This window comes from Alexandromys fortis, unplaced genomic scaffold (genome assembly GCF_014885135.2).
Source record: "Alexandromys fortis isolate MF-2015 unplaced genomic scaffold, M_Fortis_MF-2015_v1.1 scaffold_243, whole genome shotgun sequence".
In the NCBI taxonomy this organism is placed as follows: domain Eukaryota; kingdom Metazoa; phylum Chordata; class Mammalia; order Rodentia; family Cricetidae; genus Alexandromys; species Alexandromys fortis.
In genome coordinates, this window is record NW_026068121.1 from 947,573 (window position 1) to 969,594 (window position 22,022).

At 47.5% G+C, this 22,022-nt stretch overlaps 1 protein-coding gene across 1 annotated transcript in view; it reads left to right on the plus strand.

The window, feature by feature from the left end:
- Window positions 1-748: 748 nt before the first annotated feature.
- Catsperd (cation channel sperm associated auxiliary subunit delta) overlaps window positions 749-22,022 on the plus strand; it is a 38,906-nt gene continuing 17,632 nt past the window's right edge. Inside the window, exons 1-5 of the mRNA XM_050125346.1 lie at window positions 749-807; window positions 2,465-2,582; window positions 6,282-6,346; window positions 12,214-12,327; window positions 18,942-19,025. Coding sequence (XP_049981303.1) covers window positions 754-807; window positions 2,465-2,582; window positions 6,282-6,346; window positions 12,214-12,327; window positions 18,942-19,025 — 435 coding nt within the window. The 5' untranslated portion in view covers window positions 749-753. The remainder of the gene's footprint in view (window positions 808-2,464; window positions 2,583-6,281; window positions 6,347-12,213; window positions 12,328-18,941; window positions 19,026-22,022) is intronic.

A 22,022-nucleotide genomic window follows, 5' to 3' on the forward strand; every position in this document is an offset into this window, starting at 1 on the left:
TAGCCCTGGCTGTGCTACAACTCACTCTGCAGACCAGGCTGGCCTCGAACTCACAGAGATCCGCCTGCCTCTGCCTTACGAATTCTGGGACTAAAGGCGTGCGGCACCTCACCCAGCACCATGTTCTTTTTTTGTAGACAGACTTTGATTTGGCTTCCCAGGAATCCCTCAAGCCTGCAGCACCCACAGGCCTCAGCCTCCAGAGTGCCAGAGTGGATTGCAGGGTGCACCACCACTGCTGGTCACTGGTTGTTAACATGTTTATTTCTTTTTTTTTTTATTTTTATTTATTATGTATACAATATTCTGCAGGCCAGAAGAGGGCACCAGACCTCATTACAGATGGTTGTGAGCCACCATGTGGTTGCTGGGAATTGAACTCAGGACCTTTGGAAGAGCAGGCAATGCTCTTAACCTCTGAGCCATCTCTCCAGCCCCAACATGTTTATTTCTTTGTTTATCTGTTTGCTAGTTTTTCGGGACTGGATCTCATGTGGCCCAGGCTAGCCTGAAACTCTTGATCCTCTGGCCTAGTCTCCAAAGAGCTAAGACAGCAGGCAGTGCAATGCCACACCTGCCTTGTTTCATTGGTGGCTATTGTGCAATTGGAAAAAAAAATTAGGCAGACACAGTAAAACATTATTCTGGAAGACCCTGGGGTGGCAGGGAACATAGGAGATGGTTTTAGGCTTGTCCAGCCTGAGAAGCTGACTCTACCTTTTTGTTGGTCATAGGACGACAATTTTCATAACCATGGACAACTTTGAGAGCAGCCTCCCGCCACTTGCCATTCCAGGGCATTTAACGGTAAACACTTCCCCAGCTGTGACAGTGACGGCAGACACTTCCCCAACTGTGACAGTGACGGCAGACACTTCCCCAGCTGTGACAGTGACGGCAGACACTTCCCCAGCTGTGACAGTGACGGAAGACAATTCCCCAGCTGTGACAGTGACGGCAGACACTTCCCCAGCTGTGACAGTGACGGCAGACACTTCCCCAGCTGTGACAGTGACGGTAGACATTTCCCCAGCTGTGACAATGGCTGTTGACTCTTATCCAGCTGTGACTCCAAAGGAATTGAACTCAGAGGTAACTGTGGGTTTTAGGTCTGTCAGCCGCTAGGCCTTTACAGGACACCGTCTGAGATGTTGAGTCACAGGAAGCCAGAAGAGGGGGCTTTCATTCCATCATTTCATTCTACCCTTCCCTCCTCTCCCCTCTCCTTCCCTACCCTCCTCTTCCCCCTCCTCTACCTCACCTCCTCTCCACTCCCTTCCCTTCCCCTCCCCTTCTCTTTCCCCACCTGCTCTCCTCTCCCCTCTCCTTCCCTTCCCCCTTGTCTCCTTTTCTTTCCCTTATTTTTCTCTCATCCTTCTAGTTTTCAACCTTCCTCCTTTTTTCTGTTCTCCTTCCCTTAAAAATGTTTATTTGAGATTTTGTTTATTTTTCTTTTATGCATATAGTGTTTTGTCTGCATGTCTGTCTGTGCAGTACGTGCATGTCTTGTCTTCAAGGAGACCCAGGGTGTGCACTGCATCCCCTGGAACTGGAGTAAAAGGTGGTTGTGAGCCTCTGTGGGTGCTCAGAACCCAATCTCTGCCACCTGCAGGAGTGGCTTGTGCTCTTGACCACTGAGTCTCTCTGCAGTCTCTTAGGGGAGTTCCTGCTGAGAGAAAAGGAGGCACACAGGTTGGCAGAGCCCAGCTTTGCCTTCCTAACTCAGCATCTGGCCAGTTGCAGATCCAGTTCCCAATGAGGAACAAACAAGTGAGTTACTGACTGAGGAGACAGCTCTGTGAGCAAGTGAGGCCATGTCTGCAAACCCCCAGAATCCACAGAGAAATGTGGTCTGCAAACCACCAGAGTCCACGGAGAAGTGTGGTCTGCAAACCACCAGAGTCCACGGAGAAGCGTGGTGTGCAGAGGACACAGAGAAAAAAGTGTGGTGTGCAAAGGTACACCAGAGTATGCAGAGGCAGAGAGAGGATGGGACCTGGAGCTCTGAGCACCAGCCAAACAGAGAGCTCCAGGTTTAGTGAGACATGACCTCGGAATAGGAGATCAGAGGAAACTTGGTAGTTAGAACATTGGGCTCAATCCCCAGCACCCACAGGTGGCTCACAACCACCACTACTCCAGCTCCAGGGGTCTGACACCCTCTTCTGGCTTCTGATATGCCCAAAGGCACGTGCCAGATACACATAAATACAAATAGAGAACCTTTTTAAAAGTTGAATTTGTACCAGGCAGTGGTGGTGCACACTTTTAATCCCAGCACTTGGGAGGCAGAGGCAGGTGGATCTCTAAGATCAAGGCCAGCCTGGTCTACAGAGCGAGTTCCAGGACAGCCTGGGCTACACAGAGAAACCCTGTCTCGCAAAACCAAAACAAAACAAAACAAATGTAGAATTTGCTTTGTGTGTGAGTAACTCCATGTCACAGCATCTGTCTCTATTCTTAGACAGGATTGCCATCGGTTACCAGCGCATTCTTTGCTCCTGGTTCAATCCTACTGTTCGTGGTGAATAGGAAAGTCTTCATTTACAATTACCGTGCGGACAGCTGGAGTGATACTCAAGGTTAGTGGTCCCCCATACCTGAAGCATGTCCCCCGCTCCCTACAGCTCTGTGACCTCTGTGATGTCCCTGTTCCTTTGCTGAACTTGGTCTGGTTTTGTTTTGTTACTGAGTATGTGGTCAATTTTTGCAAAGGTTCCATGAGGTGCTGAGAAGAAGGTATATTCTTTTCTGTTTGGATGGAATGTTCTATAGACGTCTGTTAAGTCCATTTGAGTCATAACACCTGTTAGTCCTCTTATTTCTTTGTTCATTTCTTGTCTGATTGACCTGTCCAGTGGTGAGAGGGGAATGTTGAAGTCTCCCACTATTAGTGTGTAGGGTTTAATGTATGATTTAAGCTTTAGAAGTGTTTCTTTGACATATGAGGGTGCCCTTGTATTTGGGGCATAGATGTTCAGTATTGAAATTTCCTCTCGATGGATTTTTCCTGTGACTAATATGAAGTGTCCTTCTTTGTCTCTTTTGACTGATTTTAGCTTGAAGTCTATTTTGTTAGATATTAGGATAGCTACACCTGCTCGTTTCTTAGGTCCATTTGATTGGTATATTTTTTCCCAACCTTTTACTCTGAGACGATATCTGTCTTTGAGGTTGAGATACGTTTCTTGTATGCAGAAGAGGGATGGATTCTGTTTTCGTATCCAATCTGTTAGCCTGTGCCTTTTTATGGGTGAGTTGAGTCCATTTACATTAAGGGATGTTAATGACCAGTGGTTGCTATCTCTTGTTAATTTAGTTTTCATCGTTGGTGATGTTAATTTGTGCATTTTTTTTCTTCTTCGGGATTTTCTGTCATGAGATCATCAATTGTCTGGTATTTGTTGGTGTAGCCATCTTCCTTGGGTTGGACTTTTTCTTCTAGTATTTTGTGTAGGGCTGGGTTTGTGGTTAGGTATTGATGATATCTAGATTTGTCATGGAATATGTTGTTTTGTCCTTCTATGGTGATCAACAGTTTTGCTGGTTATCGTAGGCTGGGCTGGCAGCTGTCGTCTCTTAATGTCTGCTTAGTGCTTGACCATGACCTTCTGGCTTTCATTGTCTCCACTGAGAAGTCAGGTGTAATTCTGATAGGTCTACCTTTATGTGTTACTTGGCCTTCTTCCTTTGCAGCTCTTAATATTCTTTCTTTACTCTGTATGTTTAGTGTTTTGATTATTATGTGGTAAGAGGACTTTTTTTGGGTCCAGTCTGTTTGGTGTTCTGTAAGCTTCTTGTGTCTTCATAGGCATATCTTTCTTTAGGTAAGGAAAGTTTTCTTCTGTGATTTTGTTAAATAAACTTTCTGTGTCTTTGAGTTGAACTTCTTTCTTCTCCTCTTCTATACCTATTATTCTAAGATTTGGCCTTTTCATGGTGTCCCATATTTCATGGATATTTTGGGTGAAGCTTTTGTTAGATTTAATGTTTTCTTTAACTGATGAGTCTATTTCCTCTATTGTATCTTCAGCGCTTGAGATTCTCTCTTCCATCTCTTGTATTTTGTTGTTCATGTTGCATTTGTGGTTTCTGATCTTTTTCTCATGATTTTTGTTTCTATAATTCCTTCGGCTTGTGTTTTCTTTATTGTTTCTATCTCAGTTTTCAAGTCATGAATAGTTTCTTTTATATGTTTGAGTTCTTTTTCTTGGTTTTCCTTAAGTGATTTGATGATATCTTTCAGTTTTTGTTTGTTTTTTTCCTCCATTTCTTTCAGGTAATTTCTCATTTCATCTTTAAGAATTTCAAACATTCTCTTGAGTTTATTTTTTAGATCATTTTCTTCTGGTTCATCCATATTTGGTTGTTTAGGTCTTACTTTTGTAGGGTCTTTAGGTTCTACTGGTATTGTGTTCTTCTTTGTGGTGTAGCGTGTGATGTTACCTTTTCTACTCATCTTTTTCTCTAATAGGTGTGGTTGGGGCTGACTGAGATTCTGTTGAACAATCTTCTAGGTGCCAGTGAATCCAAAGCTCAGATGATTGTTCCTCATGGTACAGTCAGTGCCACAGTTCTAGTTACTCCGTTGGTTACTCCTGTTCCTGCAGATAGCTCAGTGCTCCTGTGCTTGGCTCTGTTCCTTTGGAGTTTGCTGTCTCAGGCCTACTTTGGCCTAGGCTGCTGGCTTTGATCTGTTTCTGTAAATCTTGGTCTGGATATCCTCCTGCAGAAGTTCCAGGCTTGGAGTTGGACCTGTGTGGTGGAGATCGCAGACTCTGAGTCAGGTCATTGGCGCAATCCTGATCCGTCAGTGTCCCAGGACTGGGTTGGCTCCTGGCTTTTGCTCCTGAATTCTGCTCCTTGTTTCCTCAGGTTCTCTCTGTCCTAGCAGTCTGGTTTTGTTTTAGAGACAGGGACTCGTGCAGCACAGACAGGCCTTACCCAGTTAAATAGCCAGAATGACCTTGAGTTGGTCCCCGACCCCATCTCTGTGGTGCTGGGGTGGTAGGAATGGCGCCACCATGTATGGTTTATGTTGTGCCGAGGTGGAACCTGTGGCCTGTGCATGCTATGTAGGACCTCTGCCCTGAGCCGCAGCCCCATTCCAAAGTTTGGTGGGCTTTTTCCTTTTTACTGTATTGTATCAGTGTTTGCTGCATTTGTTTAAAATTTTTTATATTTATTTATTTATTATGTATACAGTATTCTATCTGTGTGTCTGCCTGCAGGCCAGAAGAGGGCACCAGATCTTATTTCAGGTGGTTGTGAGCCACCATGTGGTTGCTGGGAATTGAACTCAGGACCTTTGGAAGAACAGGAGTTCTTAACTGCTGAGCCATCTCTCCAGCCCCCATTTGTTTAATTTTTAAAGATGTGTTCTCTGTCTTACCTTGCCTGCCTAAGGCACCTGACTGGTCTAATAAAAAGCCAAATGGCCAATAGCAAGGGAGGTATAAGTGAGACTTCCAGGCAGGGAGAGTAAGGACGAGGAGGAAGAATTTAGGCTGAAGATAGAAGAGAGACATCAGGGAGATGCTAGGGGCAAGCCAGTCAGACATGGAGGAAGCAGGGAAGTAGGAGACCCAGAATGAAGGAAAGGTAAAAAGTCCTGAGGCAAAGCAGGTTAAATTAAGTTATAAGAGCTAGTGGACAAACCTAAGCTAAGGCCGAGCATTCATAATTAATAATAAGTCTCCATGTCTTTTTGGGGGGCTGGTTGGTAGCCAAAGGAAAACTCCAACTTCAGGGTCCCCTGGAACTGGAGTCACAGAAATCTATGAGCTTCCGAAAGGGTCTCTTCTGTGAGAGCTGTGGTTCTCTAACCACTGAGTCATCTTTCCAGCCCCTGTGTTTTTCTGAGAAGGACCTAACTCCATAGGGCAGGCTGGCCTCAGATTCACAATCCTCCTGCCTCAGCCTTAAGTCGTAAACTAGCAGGCAGGTGCTACCATGCCTGGCCTAACACTTAACTTTGGAGAATTCAAAATATGCAGCCAGGTGTGTTGGTGCAGGACTCTCAGCCCAGCATTTGGGATGTGAAAGCAGGAAGTTTCAGAATTTGCATATCAACCAGGGATGGCTAGTCAGTTGTAGGTTGATGAGATCCTGTCTCAAACACAGAAAGAAAAATCACAGCTGCCTATGGCTCCACCTCCAGGGAACAATGTCCTCTCCTGGCCACTTCAGGCACCTACACTGCGCGCGCGCACACACACACACACACACACACACACACACATATTTACAATGTAACTCTCTTAACTTTATCTTCCTTTCAGGTGTAAAAACTCCTGTCTCACATATTAGTGGCGACAGTTGTTGTTATAATACCAGATTTTGCCTGGTAAGTTGAATCTTTCATTTAAATAGAACATTCGAGCCTAAGTACAAATACTTAGAAATGACTTAGGAACCCATAAGTAGACTCTCAGAAGACTTAGGAACCCATAAGTAGAGGTAGCCATAGGTAGTGTCACTTACCCATACTCAGAGGAAGGCTGGACCATGAGGTAACCTCCCTTGGGATTGACCAGTCAACCCGGCTGAAAGTGCATCTTCCTTTATTGTTGTGTGTTGGGATGCTTTCTTGGTTTTTGAGGAAGGGTCTCGTATAACCCAGGCCAAATATGACTTTCAACTCCTGATCCTCCTGTCTCCACCTCTAAGGAGCTAGGAGGACAAGCATGACCTGAGCACTCCCTTACACTGCCCGACAGGTTTTGTTTGTGTAATAGACAGGTAAGTCTGGGGGCTGGAGGCAGGCAGATGTGAGCTGTGAGGTCCAGGCTGCTCTGGTGTTCATAGTAAGGTCTAGACTAGTCGGGGCTACCTAGAACTATCAAGGACTGGGAGAGAAAGAAAGAGAGAGAGAGAGAGAGAGAGAGAGAGAGAGAGAGAGAGAGAGAGAGAGAGAGAGAGAGAGAGAGAGAGAATGATTGTCTCTTAGCACCCAGCTGGTGGTCAACACTAGGCAGGATGGCTCAAGCCCCATCTCAGGTCCACACTGCAGTGGCTGTCATCCTGGAAGGTGGTCTTTCCAGCCCCTTCAGCTGATCTTTCAGCTTCCCCATCCCGCTGCCCTGCTGTGCCTGGAGGGGGTGGTGTGAGTGTCCTGCCCCTTGTTCTCAGCACCTGGTGCCCTCTGTAAATGGCTGCCTGAGAACAGTGTTTATTTGGCTTTGATAGAAACATATGTTTGGATGTTGTCAGTGGAGCTAAAGGATAGTATTGGGGTCCCACAGGCTTGTGACCCAGAGTTTCCTGCAGACTTAGAAGTTCAGGCTTGGAGTCTCTCCTCCTGCCCTGAGGGTCTCTCACAGGTGGGGGTGGCATGGTGTACCTGGGCAAGCCCTCTGATGCTTTATTCTCCCACCGCACCCGCCTAGCGCTTCCTGGCAGTGAAAGCCGCCAGCAGGAAGGAAGCTTCCCGTTCATTTGTTCTCTATCTGTGACTATCTTTTGCAATAAGATCACACCAGCTAGGTCCAGCAGATGACCAAGAAGCCTGTATTGTTTGGTGCCTCAGGGCCTCCCCAAGCAATGGCTCATGTGGAAGCCCCCACATCTGGCATGAGGCTTTTATGCAATACCCAACAGCTTCAAGGGGTGGCAGTGTGCACGCCTGTAGGCTCTCTTACCCAATAACTTTTAAAAAGTCATACACACACTTTTTAACTTTTTGTTTGTTTGTTTATTTGTTTATTTATTTGAGAAAAGGTTTCTCTGTATGCCCCTGGTTGTTCTGGAACTCTCTCTTAGACCAGGTTTGCCTTGAACTCACAGAGATCTGCCTGCCTCTGCCTCCTGAGTGCTGGGACTAAAGGTGTGTGCCATCACTGCCTGACTCAAAAACAATTTTTTAAAAAGTTAATTGAAACTAGGGTTGGTGCCCCACTCCTGCAATCTCAGTACTCAGAAAGCTGAGGCAGGAGGATAGCCATGACTTTGAGACTGACTAATCTTGGCAAACAGTGAGAACCTCAAAAATAAATTAAACAAATAAAAGAAAAAACAAACCAACAAAACAAAAACCAAGAGCAAAGACCAGCCAAATGTTTCAGTGCTTAAAGGTGCTACCCAAGACTGACACCTGAGCTTGGTTCCCAGAAACCACATCAAGGTGGGAGAAGAGAATCACCTTCATGGAGCTGCCTTCAACCTTCACAATGTATGAGAGAGAGAGAGAGCAATGTATGAGCAAGAGAGAGAGAGAGAGAGAGAGAGAGAGAGAGAGAGAGAGAGAGAGAGAGAGCGGGCAAACAGGCATGATCACAGCCTGTGGTCAGGATCACAGGAACCATACCAGTGAAGCCGGCATTAGAGACTCCTGAGAGCAGGTTCATACCGGGTGGAAACCGTGGGAAGGAGTGCAGTCAGGTGCACGGGGCAGCTTAGCACAGGATGTAGTGGGAAGCCGAAGGCTCGTTTACATCGGAAATGATGATCCCGAGGTCGTGTCGAGAGCACTGGGCAGGCGAAGCAATTGATTTTATTTGAACCTTGCAAAGTCTGGCATCAGCCTAGAGAAGAGGCAAACGGAGCTGCCAACGTGGTGTGCCATACTGTGGGATAGCCCTTCGGAACACTGTGAATGTGTATTACTCTCATTGGTTAATAAAGAACGAACTGGCATTAGCAAGACAGCCAAACCAAGGATTCTGGGAAGAAGAAGGGTGGAGTGAGAGAAGTCTCCAGGGGACAAGGGATCAAGACAAGACGGGCCATGTGGCGATACATAGATGAATATAAACGGGTTAATTTAAGTTGTAAGAGCTAGTTAGTAATGAGCCTCCAAGCTTTTATATTTAATAAGCCTCAGTGTGGTTATTTGGGAACTAGCAGGCAGGACAGAAACTTCCACTGACAGTAAGACAAGGGTTTTGATGTCCTGACACCCTTTCCTTGCCGGTGAGTTTCTCACAAGGTGGGTTTTCAGGGAGGGCCCTTCCTGAGTACCCATCCCACTGTATCAGGACACAAACCCTTGTGTCCCGTGGCTCAAAATATCTCCCTTTCCGAGGAGTGGCACAGTCCCATGACAGACTGCCTGTGGTGATTCAGCTCAGGGGCGGGCTGAGAGGTCCAGTCGGTACTACAGCTGCGGAGGCCAAAACTCTGTGGGGAGCTCACAACACACCTAACACTATTTCTTATAACTCACTGCTGGATTTTACCTTTAATATTTTTAGACTGTGGTTTACTTGGGAGGGGAGATCACTGAGTCCCCCGAAAGTAAATCATGGAGAAAGCGTGTAAGGGAGGCACAGTGAAACCCTGGAACCAGAGCATGGCCCCAGGAAAGTGAACAGCGGGACTGGACAGGGATTCGTGTGGGGATTCTGTGAGAGCCCACTGCGTGTGGGTCTCTGAGCTGACGAAGGTGGTTTGGGTTAACCAGGACCCAGACACAGTCTGTCAGTGTGGCAGTGGACAGTGGGGGATGGGAAAGTGATGCTATCCTGACAAAAACTTGAATCCGGGATTCCTGAGGAATGCTGACTTTAAGTTTCTGTTTATCTGGTAGGAATCTGCCCTGGTTTGGGCCTGGGCTGCCATCTTAGGCCACTGTTAATAGCACTGTCATTTGTGGGGTGGGGGACACCTACTCTGTGACTGAAAGACCCTTGGTTTCAAGGGCGTTTGGAGATACCCCCAGACTCAATAAACCAGGCCAGTGGATGCAATCAGCAAGAGGCTTCTTTATTGCTCACAAGTGCTTGTGGGTGACCCAGCAGCTCCTGCCAGCTGAGCACCCCGAGCAAGCTCTCCAACCCGCATTTATAGGATTTTACAGGTTACATGATGGGGGAGCCTAGCAACAGCAATTTCATTGGTCCTTTAAATGGCGGGCTTGGGTCATCCTGGGGACAGCATGGGGGAGCATAGCAATCCGACAGTTTTGATAAGGTACCCTAGGGGGCTGAATGTTTTCTCATGACCAGATGCAACCCACAGATATTCTGTTCTGGCGCCAGCTGTCCATAACAGAGACAGTGTCTGACCCAAAGGTCACATATCTCGGTCTCCTAAAGGTTAACTCCGTTCACATCTGTTGCTTATCGGGGATGGCCAGGACACCACTCTCAATTTGTAGGGAGGAGCTCTGGCCTTGTAAATAAAACAGCCAGTTGTAAAATGACCTACGCTTCCCAGACACCTGAGAAAACAACTCACTGTGAACGAATGATCCGTGATCTGCTGAGAAAGCTGCTGACAGTCTGTTCCCATTCTCCTCCACATTCTTATTTTTGGAATCTATATTTTTATTTTCTTATTCTTGGATGCTTCAGTGACCTATGCAGAGGGAGCTATTGTCCAGAAATGTCCATCCCCACAGAACTGTCCTCCATTCTACCCGCTGATAGGCACACTCGGCCTCCTGGAGATCACCTGTCTCTGTAACTTCATTGTTTTAACAATTTGTCATAGTTTGTAGGCGGACTTTTCTTTTCCGCCCGCCAGTTCCAAATAACCGACCCAGAGACTTCATATTAATTCTATAAATGCTCAGCAATGGCTCAAGCTTGGGACTGTTGGGTCTGTGAGTGTTCCCATACAAAGCCACCATTCACACACGAGATTAGCAAGTTGCGTCTATTTAGTGAGCCTGCGTGTATGAGGTCATTCACCTGCAGGGAGTGGCGCCGACCCTGGGGATGAGGTCACCTGAAACGCGGCTGGTTAAGCATCAGCTGTACCAGTGCGCTCCTCAGAGGCTGAGGTTTTATCTTTGGGCACAAGCGTGAGCAAGTCTGGACATGACCCAGAAGAGGGGGCCTAGGACTTGTTCTTGGGACACTGTGGCGCCCCCTTGACCCTGAATATAATCTGTTGATAAATGGCGCTTTGTTGGAAGAGATGCCTGTTTGTCCCTCTCAGAGAACTGAACCCTAAATTCAGGTGTAAAAGCGGGAGAGTTTAAACCCTTCAGTTACTAGCTAACTCTTACAACTTAAATTAACCCATTTATATCCAGCTACACCGCCACGTGGCGGCACAGCTTCGCATCCTGCACCTCCTGTTTCCTCTCTGTGGCTGGTGACTCCCGACTCCGCCCCTTTTCCTGGAGCCCTTAGTCTGGTTCTCCCTCCTAACCTTATCCTGTCCAGCTTTGGGCCAGTCGGCTTCTTTATTTAACCAATCATAGTGACATATATTCACAGAGTGTAGAGGAATATGCCACAGCAGTTACTGTCCTATTGTTGGCATGAGATACCACGGCCAAGGCATTTACAGAAGAGTTTGTTGGGGTTCACACGTTCAGAGGGTGAGTCCAAGACCGTCAGGGTGGGAGCATGGCGGCGGGCAGGCACGGTGCTGGAGCGGAAGGTGAGAGCTCCTTATCAACAGGCAGGAGAGGGAGAGGGAGGGAGAGGGAGGGAGGAAGAGAAAGAGAGAAAGCTAACCGTGCCTGCTGTGGCCTCAAAGCCCACCCCTATGCCATACCTCTTCCACAAAGACCATACCTCCTGACCCTTCCCGAGCAGGTCCGACAATTGGGGACCAAGTGTTGAGACAGATGAACCTGGGGGCACTGAATGTGAGCATGGCAGAACAGCCTTGCAGCTCTCGTCTGCATCAGAGACCCGCTCAGTTCTGGGTGGGCGTCGGTCCCACACCCCTCTAAGTGCTGAGTAATTTGGTTGTTTCCCCTTTTGACTGTTAAAAGCAACATTGTGCCCAGCACTCTGCCTCAGTCACGTGACCCCACTAGCTAAATGGGGTGCGTAGGGTAACCCAAGTGGTGAGACCACGTCTTTGCCTCAGTCACATGACCCTACTAGCTATGGGGTGCATAGGTAACCCAAGTGGTAACCCAAGTGGTGAGACCGCGATTCTGCCTCAGTCATGTGACCACACTAGGGCGGCATACAGTAACCCAAGTGGTGAGACCGCGTCTCTGTGGGGGGTGGGAGCAGAAGGCCCCTGTGAGTCCTTGTATATAGGTTCCCATGTAAGCTCAAAGTTGTCCCGTTTTTGGATTGGATGCCTGAGGATAGGTCAGTGGAAGTCATCCTCGGGTATGGCCAAGGGTATGACCTAGAATTCCTGGCCTTCTTCCCAAGCTTCAAGATGTGGGCATATGCCAGCAACTGGGTTTCTGTGGTGCTAGGGATAGCAGCCGGGGCCTCCTGCGCTCTTGGCAGGCCCTCCACCCAATGAGCATTGAGCATTCTTGTGACGTCTTCCGTGTGTTCCTTCCCCCCCCAGGAACTAGCAAATAGGATTTTTGTGTATTCCCGTGGCGGCTCGCTGCCTGAGACCGAAATATACTTCTCTGACAACGGAGGATTCTCGTTCCAGGACATGAACAGTGACATTCTGGTAAGTGGCTGGGGAAAGGGAGTCAAAAGCCTGAAGTGGAGGTGGCTCTGGGAGGCCCCACCCTCCTGGTTCCGTGGGTGATTAATGCTGAGGACAAGGAGGGTCACCTGCTTCGGTACTGTGGCCATAGTCAGTGGCTCCTGTAAGTCACACTCCTGCAGGCCGTCCCGATGGAACTCATTGGATCACCTGGCACAGCCTAGAGTCACCTGGGAAGAAGCCACCATTGAGAAAACCCTCTGCCCGATGAGCCTGTGAGGTGTTTTCTTGCATGACGATTGATGCCATAGATGCCGAAGGTCTCTGAGCTCTGGCCAGTGCTGCCCCAGGCAGCTGCGTGAGCTGTGAGGAGCAGCCACTATCCAGTGAGCTAAGCCCTCTCCTCTCCTCTCCTCTCCTCTCCTCTCCTCTCCTCTCCTCTCCTCTCCTCTCCTCTCCTCTCCTCTCCTCTCCTCTCCTCTCCTCTCCTCTCCTCTCCTGGGCTGCTTTTGGTCATACTGTTCACCAGAGCAGCGGAGACCCAGACTGAGGAAGTCACCTAAACCAGAAGTGTGAAGTTGGAAAGAGGATGGTGATCACTGGGAGGGGACAAGAGAGGGTGATGGGGACATAAAGAGTAGCGTGGACATGGAGGAAAAGGCTGAGTGTAATTGATACATGATGACTAAAAACTGACAGGCTTCCCAGTGGACAGTGGCGCACGCCTTCATCCCAGCACTCGGGAGGCAGAGGCAGGCGGATGAATCTCTGTGAGTTGGTTTACAGAGCGAGTTCCAGGACAGCTAGAGCTACACAGAGAAACCCTATCTCAAAATAAAAACAAAAACAAAAAAAACAGAAACAAAAATGAACAGGCTTGGGCATGAAGCACCTGTAGTCATAGCCACTGCAGCATGCGCGGCAGGAGGATTACCTGACTGCGTGAGCCTGGGACCAGGCAAGAAATATAGGAGGACTCCAAGTCAGGGTTTAAAGACAGACAGACAGACACACACACACATACACACACACGTACACTGGCTGTTCTTCCAGAGAACAGGTTCAATTTCCAGCACCCACAGAGGGCTCATATCCATCAATCCTCCAGTCCCAGGAGATCCGCCACCCTCTTCTGACTTCCACCAGTATTGGGCATTTGGTGTGCTGTGGTGATATTTTATTTATGATCTAACAAATAAAGTTTGCCTGAAGATCAGAGGGCAGAGCTAGCCACTAGTTAAACATGGAGGCCAGGCAGTGGTGGCATACACTCTTGATCCCAGCACAGGAGGAAGAAACAGGAAGAGATATGGCCGGGCAGAGAGGAAGTGGGAAGGCAGGGTGGAGACAGGGGCTTGGCCCTTTTTGGGTGAGCAGTTGGCGAGGTACGGTCTGTCTGCAGCTTGTTTGTCTCTCTGATCTTCCAGCATTTACCCTGATATCTGACTCTAGGTTTTTATTATTAAGGTCAATTATAATCCGTGCTGCAGACACGCATGCAGGTAAAACACCCATACATTAGGAAAAAGACAGAAACAAAAGCTGTGTCCATCAGGACCCCAAGAGGTACCTGTCTTAGAGTCTATGGTTGCTATAACAACACACCTGGGAGTGGATGACAGATGAGAAACAGAGCCCACAAAAGGCTAAGAAACACAGAACAGAAACTCATATCTCATGATTCTGGAGGCTGGAAAGTCTCAGTTCAAGGTACCTGCTGGCTCTACTGCCAAGATGGCTGTCCTCTGATGCCTGGTAATGCCAGGACGGCTGCCCTCTGACGCCGGACGGCTGCCCTCTGTTAAGAAGTGAGTGAGGTACAGGACAGGAGAGCGGAAGCATGTGAAGGCCTCGAACCTTTCTGTGAGACTGCTGTGATTTGAGTTGTGATGTGTTCCCCAAGGTCTTGTTTGTTTGTTTTTACTCTTTGGGGACCCGCCACCAAGCTCTCAAATAAATACATAGAGACATATTCTTACTTATGAATGCCCAATCTTGGCTTGGTTGTTTCTAGCCCGCTTTTCTAACTCAACCTATCCCCTTTCTCTTTAACTCCATTTTGCCTCTGGGCTTTTACCTTTCATTATTTTAAGTGTCTTTCCTTCTAGATTAGTGTCTAGATTAGTGTAGTATAAGAGGGCCCCTGTGGGGCATTCTAGGAACTGAGACGGATTTTCCTGTCTGTCCTCAACTATTTCCTAAAGTTTTTCACAGTTTACTGACTTAAAGGCAGCCTTGCAGAGACCCACCAAGAGGCAGGCTGTAACCTGATCTCTAGCTAGAGTGCCCCTGGGGTATCATTATCCCCTTGGGGGTCGCAGTTGGGGACCACCTCTGCCCCACCTGGATGGGGGTCGCGGTTGGGGACCGCCTCTGCCCAACCTGTGTTGAATTCTTTTGATGGACTTCATCTGCCTGCCCCCAAACTCCCTGCATTACAGTAGATTGTTAGCTAAAATCAGGTCCTTCGTCAAAGAGACAAGGATGTAACAGATGTATTTGGGAATCCTGACACAAGGGTGGCACTCCACCAGGTTAATCAAACCGAGACCGTACTTTTCATTGGGTGTTTGTTTGTTTGAGATAGGGCTTCTCTGTGTAACAGTCCTAACTGAGCAGGAAATCACGCTGCAAACCAAGCTGGTGTCGAACTCTCAGAGATCCGCCTGCTTCTGCCTCCTGAGTTGCTGGGACTAAAGGTGCGTGCCACCACTGCCCAGCTTTAATTGTTTTTTAACACAGGGTCTCGTGTAGCCTAAAATGGCCTCAGAGGCACCGAAATGCCTGGCGTCCACCAAGGAAGGAAAGCACAGCAGTCCTCTGGGGTTTGTTTGTCCATCAGTGAGCCCAAATTGCAACGCTCCCCTTCTCTCCCTGTGTATCTGTTGGTCTAGCCTGTGGTTACTAGTCTATCTGTAGTCTGCCTGTTGTGCCTATGCCTGCTTGAATGACTGTCCCCACGTCATTCAAAATCTTAAATCCTTAAAAAGGATTTTGCTCGGTATTTATTGAACAGTACAGAAAGCAACCTGGGGAAGGGGAAAGGTTTGCTCAGGTTCTGGGCTTGTTTTAAAGACAGGCTCTCACTGTGTAGCCCAGACTAGCCTCAAATTCAGAGTTCTGCCTGCTTTCATCTCCTAAATGCTGGGACTGACAGTGATCTGCAGCACGCTGACAATACTGTATCACCTCAGACGAAGATGCTTGCCAGTGGGCAAAGGATTCTTTACAGAGATCTCTGACAGGCTTTACAGGCAAGCCGTCATTTCCTGACCCCAGGGGCTCTTCCACACACGAGCATTCCCAAGCACTGTGCAAAGGCCACTCTGACTTCTGTGGCTATCTGTTGTCAGGGTTGCTTCTGACCTGATGACATTACCCTATGTCAGGGGCATGGAAGAGTACACGATTTAAGATTGTAGCTATGGCTGGGCATGGTGGAGCATGTTTTTAGTGTGGACGTACCACGAAAAAGAAAGAAAGAAAGAAAGAAAGAAAGAAAGAAAGAAAGAAAGAAAGAAAGAAAGAAAGAAAGGGAAAGGAAAGGAAAGGAAAGGAAAGGAAAGAAAGGAAAGAAAGGAAAGAAAGGAAAGAAAGGAAAGAAAGGAAAGGAAAGAAAAAAGAATGCAGCTACACAGCTACCACACATGGGAGCCCTGAGCACAGCAAAGCTGGCTTTACGTGGATCTCTTAAAGGCAGGTTGGACAGACAGGCCGAGCACATGGGAGGACAGCAGTCTTAATTCTTCTCGTTGTTGTTCTTGAATTTTTGAGACAAGTTTACTCCGCATAACCCTGGCTGTCCTAGAACTCCCTCTGTAGCCGAGTTTGGCCTCAAACTCAAAAATGCACCTGCCTCTGCCTCCTGAGTGCTGGGATTAAAGGGGTGCACGACTAAGCACTTAAATTCCTTAAGTTTTAAGGAACTTCAGTGTGTGTTATGAGCTTGGCTGTGAGGTCCAGCAAAAGTTCAGTTTTGGGGAGGGGGTCCAGAGATAATTTCATAATATTGTGTCACCTCAGACTACGAAGTCTTGATCCTCCACCTCCTAAGTGTTGAGGTGATATGCCAGCCCCCCACAACTTGGTTTATGGGATGCTGGGCATGGAACCCACGATTTTGAGCTTGTAAGGCTACCGAGCCCCAGCTTCAAGCATTGGATACCTTCTGTCCAGTCAAAACCCGTGCCTGGAAAGATAGCTCCCTGGCTCAGCACTCTGGCTGTTGCTGCAGAGAACCTGAGTTTAGTTCCTGCTGCCTTTATCAGGCAGCTCCCAAACAGACACAACTCCAGCCCCAAAGGACCAGAACCCCTCTTCTGGTCTCCAGCGGCATCTGCACCCCCTCACACATAGATACACACACATAATTAAAAACGAAAAAGTAAATCTTTTAAAAATATCTGCACCAAGCCGGGCAATAGTGGCGCACGCCTTTAATCCCAGCACTCGGGAGGCAGAGGCAGGCAGATCTCTGTGAGTTCGAGACCAGCCTGGTCTACAGAGCTAGTTCCAGGACAGGCTCCAAAGCCACAGAGAAACTCTGTCTCAAAAAACCAAAAGTAAATAAATAATAAATAAAAATATCTGCATCAGGCTGGAGAGATGTCTCAGAGGTTAAGAGCACTGGTTGTTCTTCCAGAGATCCTGAGTTCAATTCTCACCACGCACTTGGTGGCTCACAACTGTCTGTTAGGAGATCTGGTGCCCTCTTCTGGCCTTCAGGGATACATGCAGAGAGCACTCATACACATAAAACATATAAGTAAATCTAAAACATGTATCTTAGAAGATGTGGGTCTGACAGATTCAACGCAATGCCCATCATAATCCCAGCAAAACTCTTCAAAGACCTCGAAAGAACGGTACTCAACTTCAGTTGGAAAAGCAAAACACCCAGGATAGCCAAAACAATCCTGTACAATAAAAGAACTTCTGGAGGCATCACAATACCTGACTTCAAACTCTACTACAGAGCTGCAGTACTGAAAACAGCCTGGTACTGGCATAAGAACAGACAGGAGGACCAATGGAACCAAGTAGAAGACCCAGATATCAATCCACACATCTTTGAACACCTGATCTTTGATAAAGAAGCAAAAAATATCAAGTGGAAAAAAAAGCATATTTAAGAAGTGGTGCTGGTATAACTGGATATCAACATGTAGAAAATTGAAAATAGACCCATATCTATCAACATGCACAAAACTCAAGTCCAAATGGATCAAAGACCTCAACATAAGGCCAGCCACACTGAACCTTATAGAAGAGAAAGTGGGAAGTACACTTGAATGCATTGGCACAGGAAACCACTTCCTAAATAGAACCCCAGCAGCACAGACATTGAGAGAAATAATTAATAAATGGGACCTCCTGAAACTGAAAAGCTTCTGTAAAGCAAAGGACACGGTCAACAAGACAAAATGACAACCTACAGAATGGGAAAAGATCTTCACTAACCCCACATCAGATGGAGGTCTGATCTCCAAAATATACAAAGAACTCAAGAAATTGGACACCAATAGATCACATAATCCAATTAAAAAATGGAGTACAGATCTAAACAGAGAACTCTCAACTGAGGAATCTAAAATGGCTGAAAGACACTTAAGGAAATATTCAACATCCTTAGTCATCAGAGAAATGCAAATCAAAACAACTCTGAGATGCCATCTTACACCTGTAAAAATGGCCAAGATCAAAAGCACTGATGACAACTTATGCTGGAGAGGTTGTAGGGAAAAAGGGAACACTTCTGCATTGCTGGTGGGAATGCAAGCTGGTACAACCCCTTTGTATGTCAGTGTGGCGATTTCTCAGAAAATTAGGAAACAACCTTCTTCAAGACCTAATTATACCACTTCTGGGTATCTATCCAAAGGATGCTCAATCGTGCCACAAGGACATGTGTTCACCTATGTTCACAGCAGCTTTGTTTGTCATAGCCAGAACCTGGAAACAACCTAAATGCCCCTCGACATGGGGCATTTAGAATGGATAAGGAAAATGTAGTACATTTACACAATGGAGTACTACACAGCAGAAAAAAATAACGACAGTTTGAATTTGGCAGGAAAATGGATGGAGCTAGAAAACATTATTTTGAGTGAGGTAACCCAGACCCAGAGAGACAATTATCACATGTACTCACTCATAGGTGGTTTTTAAACATAAAGCAAAGAAAGCCAGCCTACAAACCACAATTCCAGGGAACTTAGATAACAGTGAGGACTAAGAGAGACTTACATAGATCTAATCTACTTGGAAAGTAGAAAGTATAAAAAGACAAGATCTCCTGAGTAAATTGGGAGCATGGGGACCTTGGGGGATGACTGAAGGCAGGGAGGGGAAAAATGTAGAGCTCAATAAATATCAATTTAAAAAAATGTGGGGCCGAAGAAGCAGGGAGATGTGAACCACAGAACTGGGTTGTCATGTGACTGGTGTCACACCCTGTCCTCATAGAAGACAGCTGTTGTCCTTGACCCTCTGCTGTGGCTGCTCTGTCCCAGAGGCAGATTTGCTGTCCTGAGCTAGGCAAATGATGTAGATTATATCAGGGCTTAATGTCTCAAATGATGAATGTGTTACTATCACCAAATCTCATTCACACACACCGTTTGTTTGTTCCACAGAAAAGGTTTACGGGAACATTAGGAGGCATATTCTACCTCAATTCCCTGTCTCAGGTGGGGATACTCGTGGTTAAAGACAAAAAGGTGAGTACAGCGTAGTATGTGGATGGAGCTCTCAGAGACTTGGGAGCAGAGATGAGGGTGTGGGGGATATGGCGGTCACAGCTCTTTGGGATTTTTAAGTTTGTTTATTACTTTCTTGGTTTGAGATAGGGCCTCACATAGCCAAGATTGTCTTGAATTTCTCACCCTCCTGTGTCTGTGTCCCAAATGTTTGGAGGACATGGCCTGCTAGGCGGGTAGTCTGAGATACCCTGATTTTTCCACTCGTCTGCCCATTCGGGAACCGCTTGTGCATCTCGTCATCTGCCAGCTAACCAGCTAACCATCCATCCACATACCCACCTACCCACCAATTATCCGTCAACCATCCATCTACCCACCCACCCATTAACCAACCCATTTATCCACCCATTTACCCATCTATCCTCCTACCCAATCAAAATTCCATACACCCACCCACCCATCCATCTACCCACACATCATCTCTCCATCCGCCCATTCATTCACCCACCATCCATCTACCCACCAATCATAGTTAGGGTTTCTATTGCTGTAAAGAGATGCCAGGACCATGGCAACTTTTATAAAGGGAAACATTTAATTAGGGATGGTTCACAATTTCAGAGGTTCACTCCATTGTGGTCATGGTGGGAGGCATGGAAGCATGCAGACAGACATGGTGCTAGAGAAGGACCTGAGAGTTCTACATCTGCAGTCAGCTGAAGTTAATTGTGAACAACCAGGCAGGCCTGAGATTCTGAGACCTCAAAGCCCACCCCCTAAGTGACACAGTTCCTTCAACAAAGCCATGCCCACTCCAACAAGGCAACACCTTCTAACAGTGCTACTCCCTATGGACCTATGTGGACCATTTAAAAAAAAAAGATTTATTTTTACTTTATTTCATGTGCATTGGTATTTTGCCTGCATGTTATATCTGTGTGGGAGTCAGATTCCCTGGAGGTGGAGCTGTGAGCTACCGTATGGGTGCTGGGAATTGAACACAGGACTTCTGAAAGAATAGCCAGCACTCTTAGCTACTAACCCAACTCTCCAGCCCCTATATAGGGGACATTTTTATTCAAACCACCACACCACCCACCTACACACTCATCTACAGATCTATCTATCCATTCATTCATATACCCATCCATCCATCCACCCATCCATCCACCCATCCACACAAACATTCATCCATCCACCCACCCATCCACACAAACATTCATCCATCCACCCACCCATCCACACAAACATTCATCCATCCATCCACCCACCCACCCACCCACCCAAGCACCCATCCATCCACCCACCCATCCACCCTCATTGGGGATCCTTTGCAGGTCTTCATAGCTAATCCATACCCCTGGCCAAAGCAGAATATTAAAGGTGATTTTCTGCCCCCTAACTCTCTACCTAGTACTTTTTTTTTTATTGATCTTTATTGAGCTCTACATTTTTCTCTGCTCCCCTCCCTGCCTCTCCTCTCCATTCTTCAACCCTTCCCCAAGGTCCCCATGCTCCCAATTTACTCAGGAGATCTTGTCCTTTTATACTTTCTACTTTCCAAGTAGATTAGATCTATGTGAGTCTCTCTTAGTGTCCTCATTGTTGTCTAAGTTCTCTGGAATTGTGGTTTGTAGGCTGGCTTTCTTTGCTTTATGTTACTCCCTGTACCTGTTCTGGTGGAGATCGTTGGCTCTGGATCTGGTCACTGTGTCAGTCCTGATCTGCCCGTGTTTGGACTGAGTTTGCTCCTGGCTTCTGCTCCTGGAACTTCTTGTACTTTTCTTTTCCTCGCCCCACGATCAGCCTGTGGACTGGGAAAACTGCAGGTAGTCTATGTTCAGGACTCCCTCCACACGGGTGCTCACGGCGGTCGGCACCCTTAGGACTCCCTCCACACGGGTGCTCACGGCGGTCGGCACCCTTAGGACTCCCTCCACACGGGTGCTCACAGCGGTTGGCACCCTTGACCCATTACTGGGGCAGCTCCATGAGAAAAGCTGAATTGGGGCAGGAGCGATTTGGACTTGCAGGTCAGCTCTCTGTAGTCAGCTCGGCATGGTGCTGCATGTCTGCAGGCCTTGAAGGGGTAGTTGGCTCCTGCATGCAAGGCCTGGAGCAGCAGGCTGCCCATACCAGAACCAGAACAGGGATGCTCAGTCAGTCTTTCATGCTTTGTGATTTCCAACATCCTGAGCCCCAGGCTTCTGCATCCCAGATACACAGTCAGCCAAGTGCTCAGCGCGTAAGCATGAGGACAGAGTTCATCTGCCAGAACCCACATACAGTCCCAATCGGGATGGCTTGCGCTGGAATGCCAGAACATGGGACGTGGGGGCAGGAGGATCCCCAGGGCTTGTGGGCATCAGCCTGGTCCATGCCAGTGAGAGACTCTGCCTCAGAAAAGAACAAGGCAGGGAACAAGACATGATGGCTCACACGTGCGTGAGCACAAGGCCAGCCTGATCTGTGTGGTTAGAGCCTGTTCCTGGCACCCACGTCCCACTTGCAGCCCACAGGATCTGTCTTCTGCCTAGTCTGCACGTGTGACAGACACATAGAAGTTTACACGTGAATTAAAATAATTCATGCCTGTGATGTGACTTCAGCAGGCCCACCTCCTCTGCACCCCAGTGGGGTGCCGTGGGTAGCCCCTGGAAGGCTTTGATCCTACTCCCAAACTTCTGCTTCCCAGTCAAGTGTGGAGCGAACATTCTTGCTAATGCTTTTCTTTTTTATTGTTTTTTTTTTTTGTTGTTGTTGTTGTTTTACCACCATGCTCAGCCTTAGCCTTTCCCCCACCCCGCTCCCCACAAGACAGGGTTACTCTATGTAGCCCTGGCTTTCCTAGAACTCACTCTGTAGACCAGGCTGTCCTCGAACTCATGAGATCCGCCTGCCTCTGCCTTCCAAGTGCTGGAATTAAAGGCGTGCACCACCACCACCCGGTGATTTTTGCTAGTTTTTAGAAAATGTTTACTGGTGTATTATATATATATGTATTATATATGTATT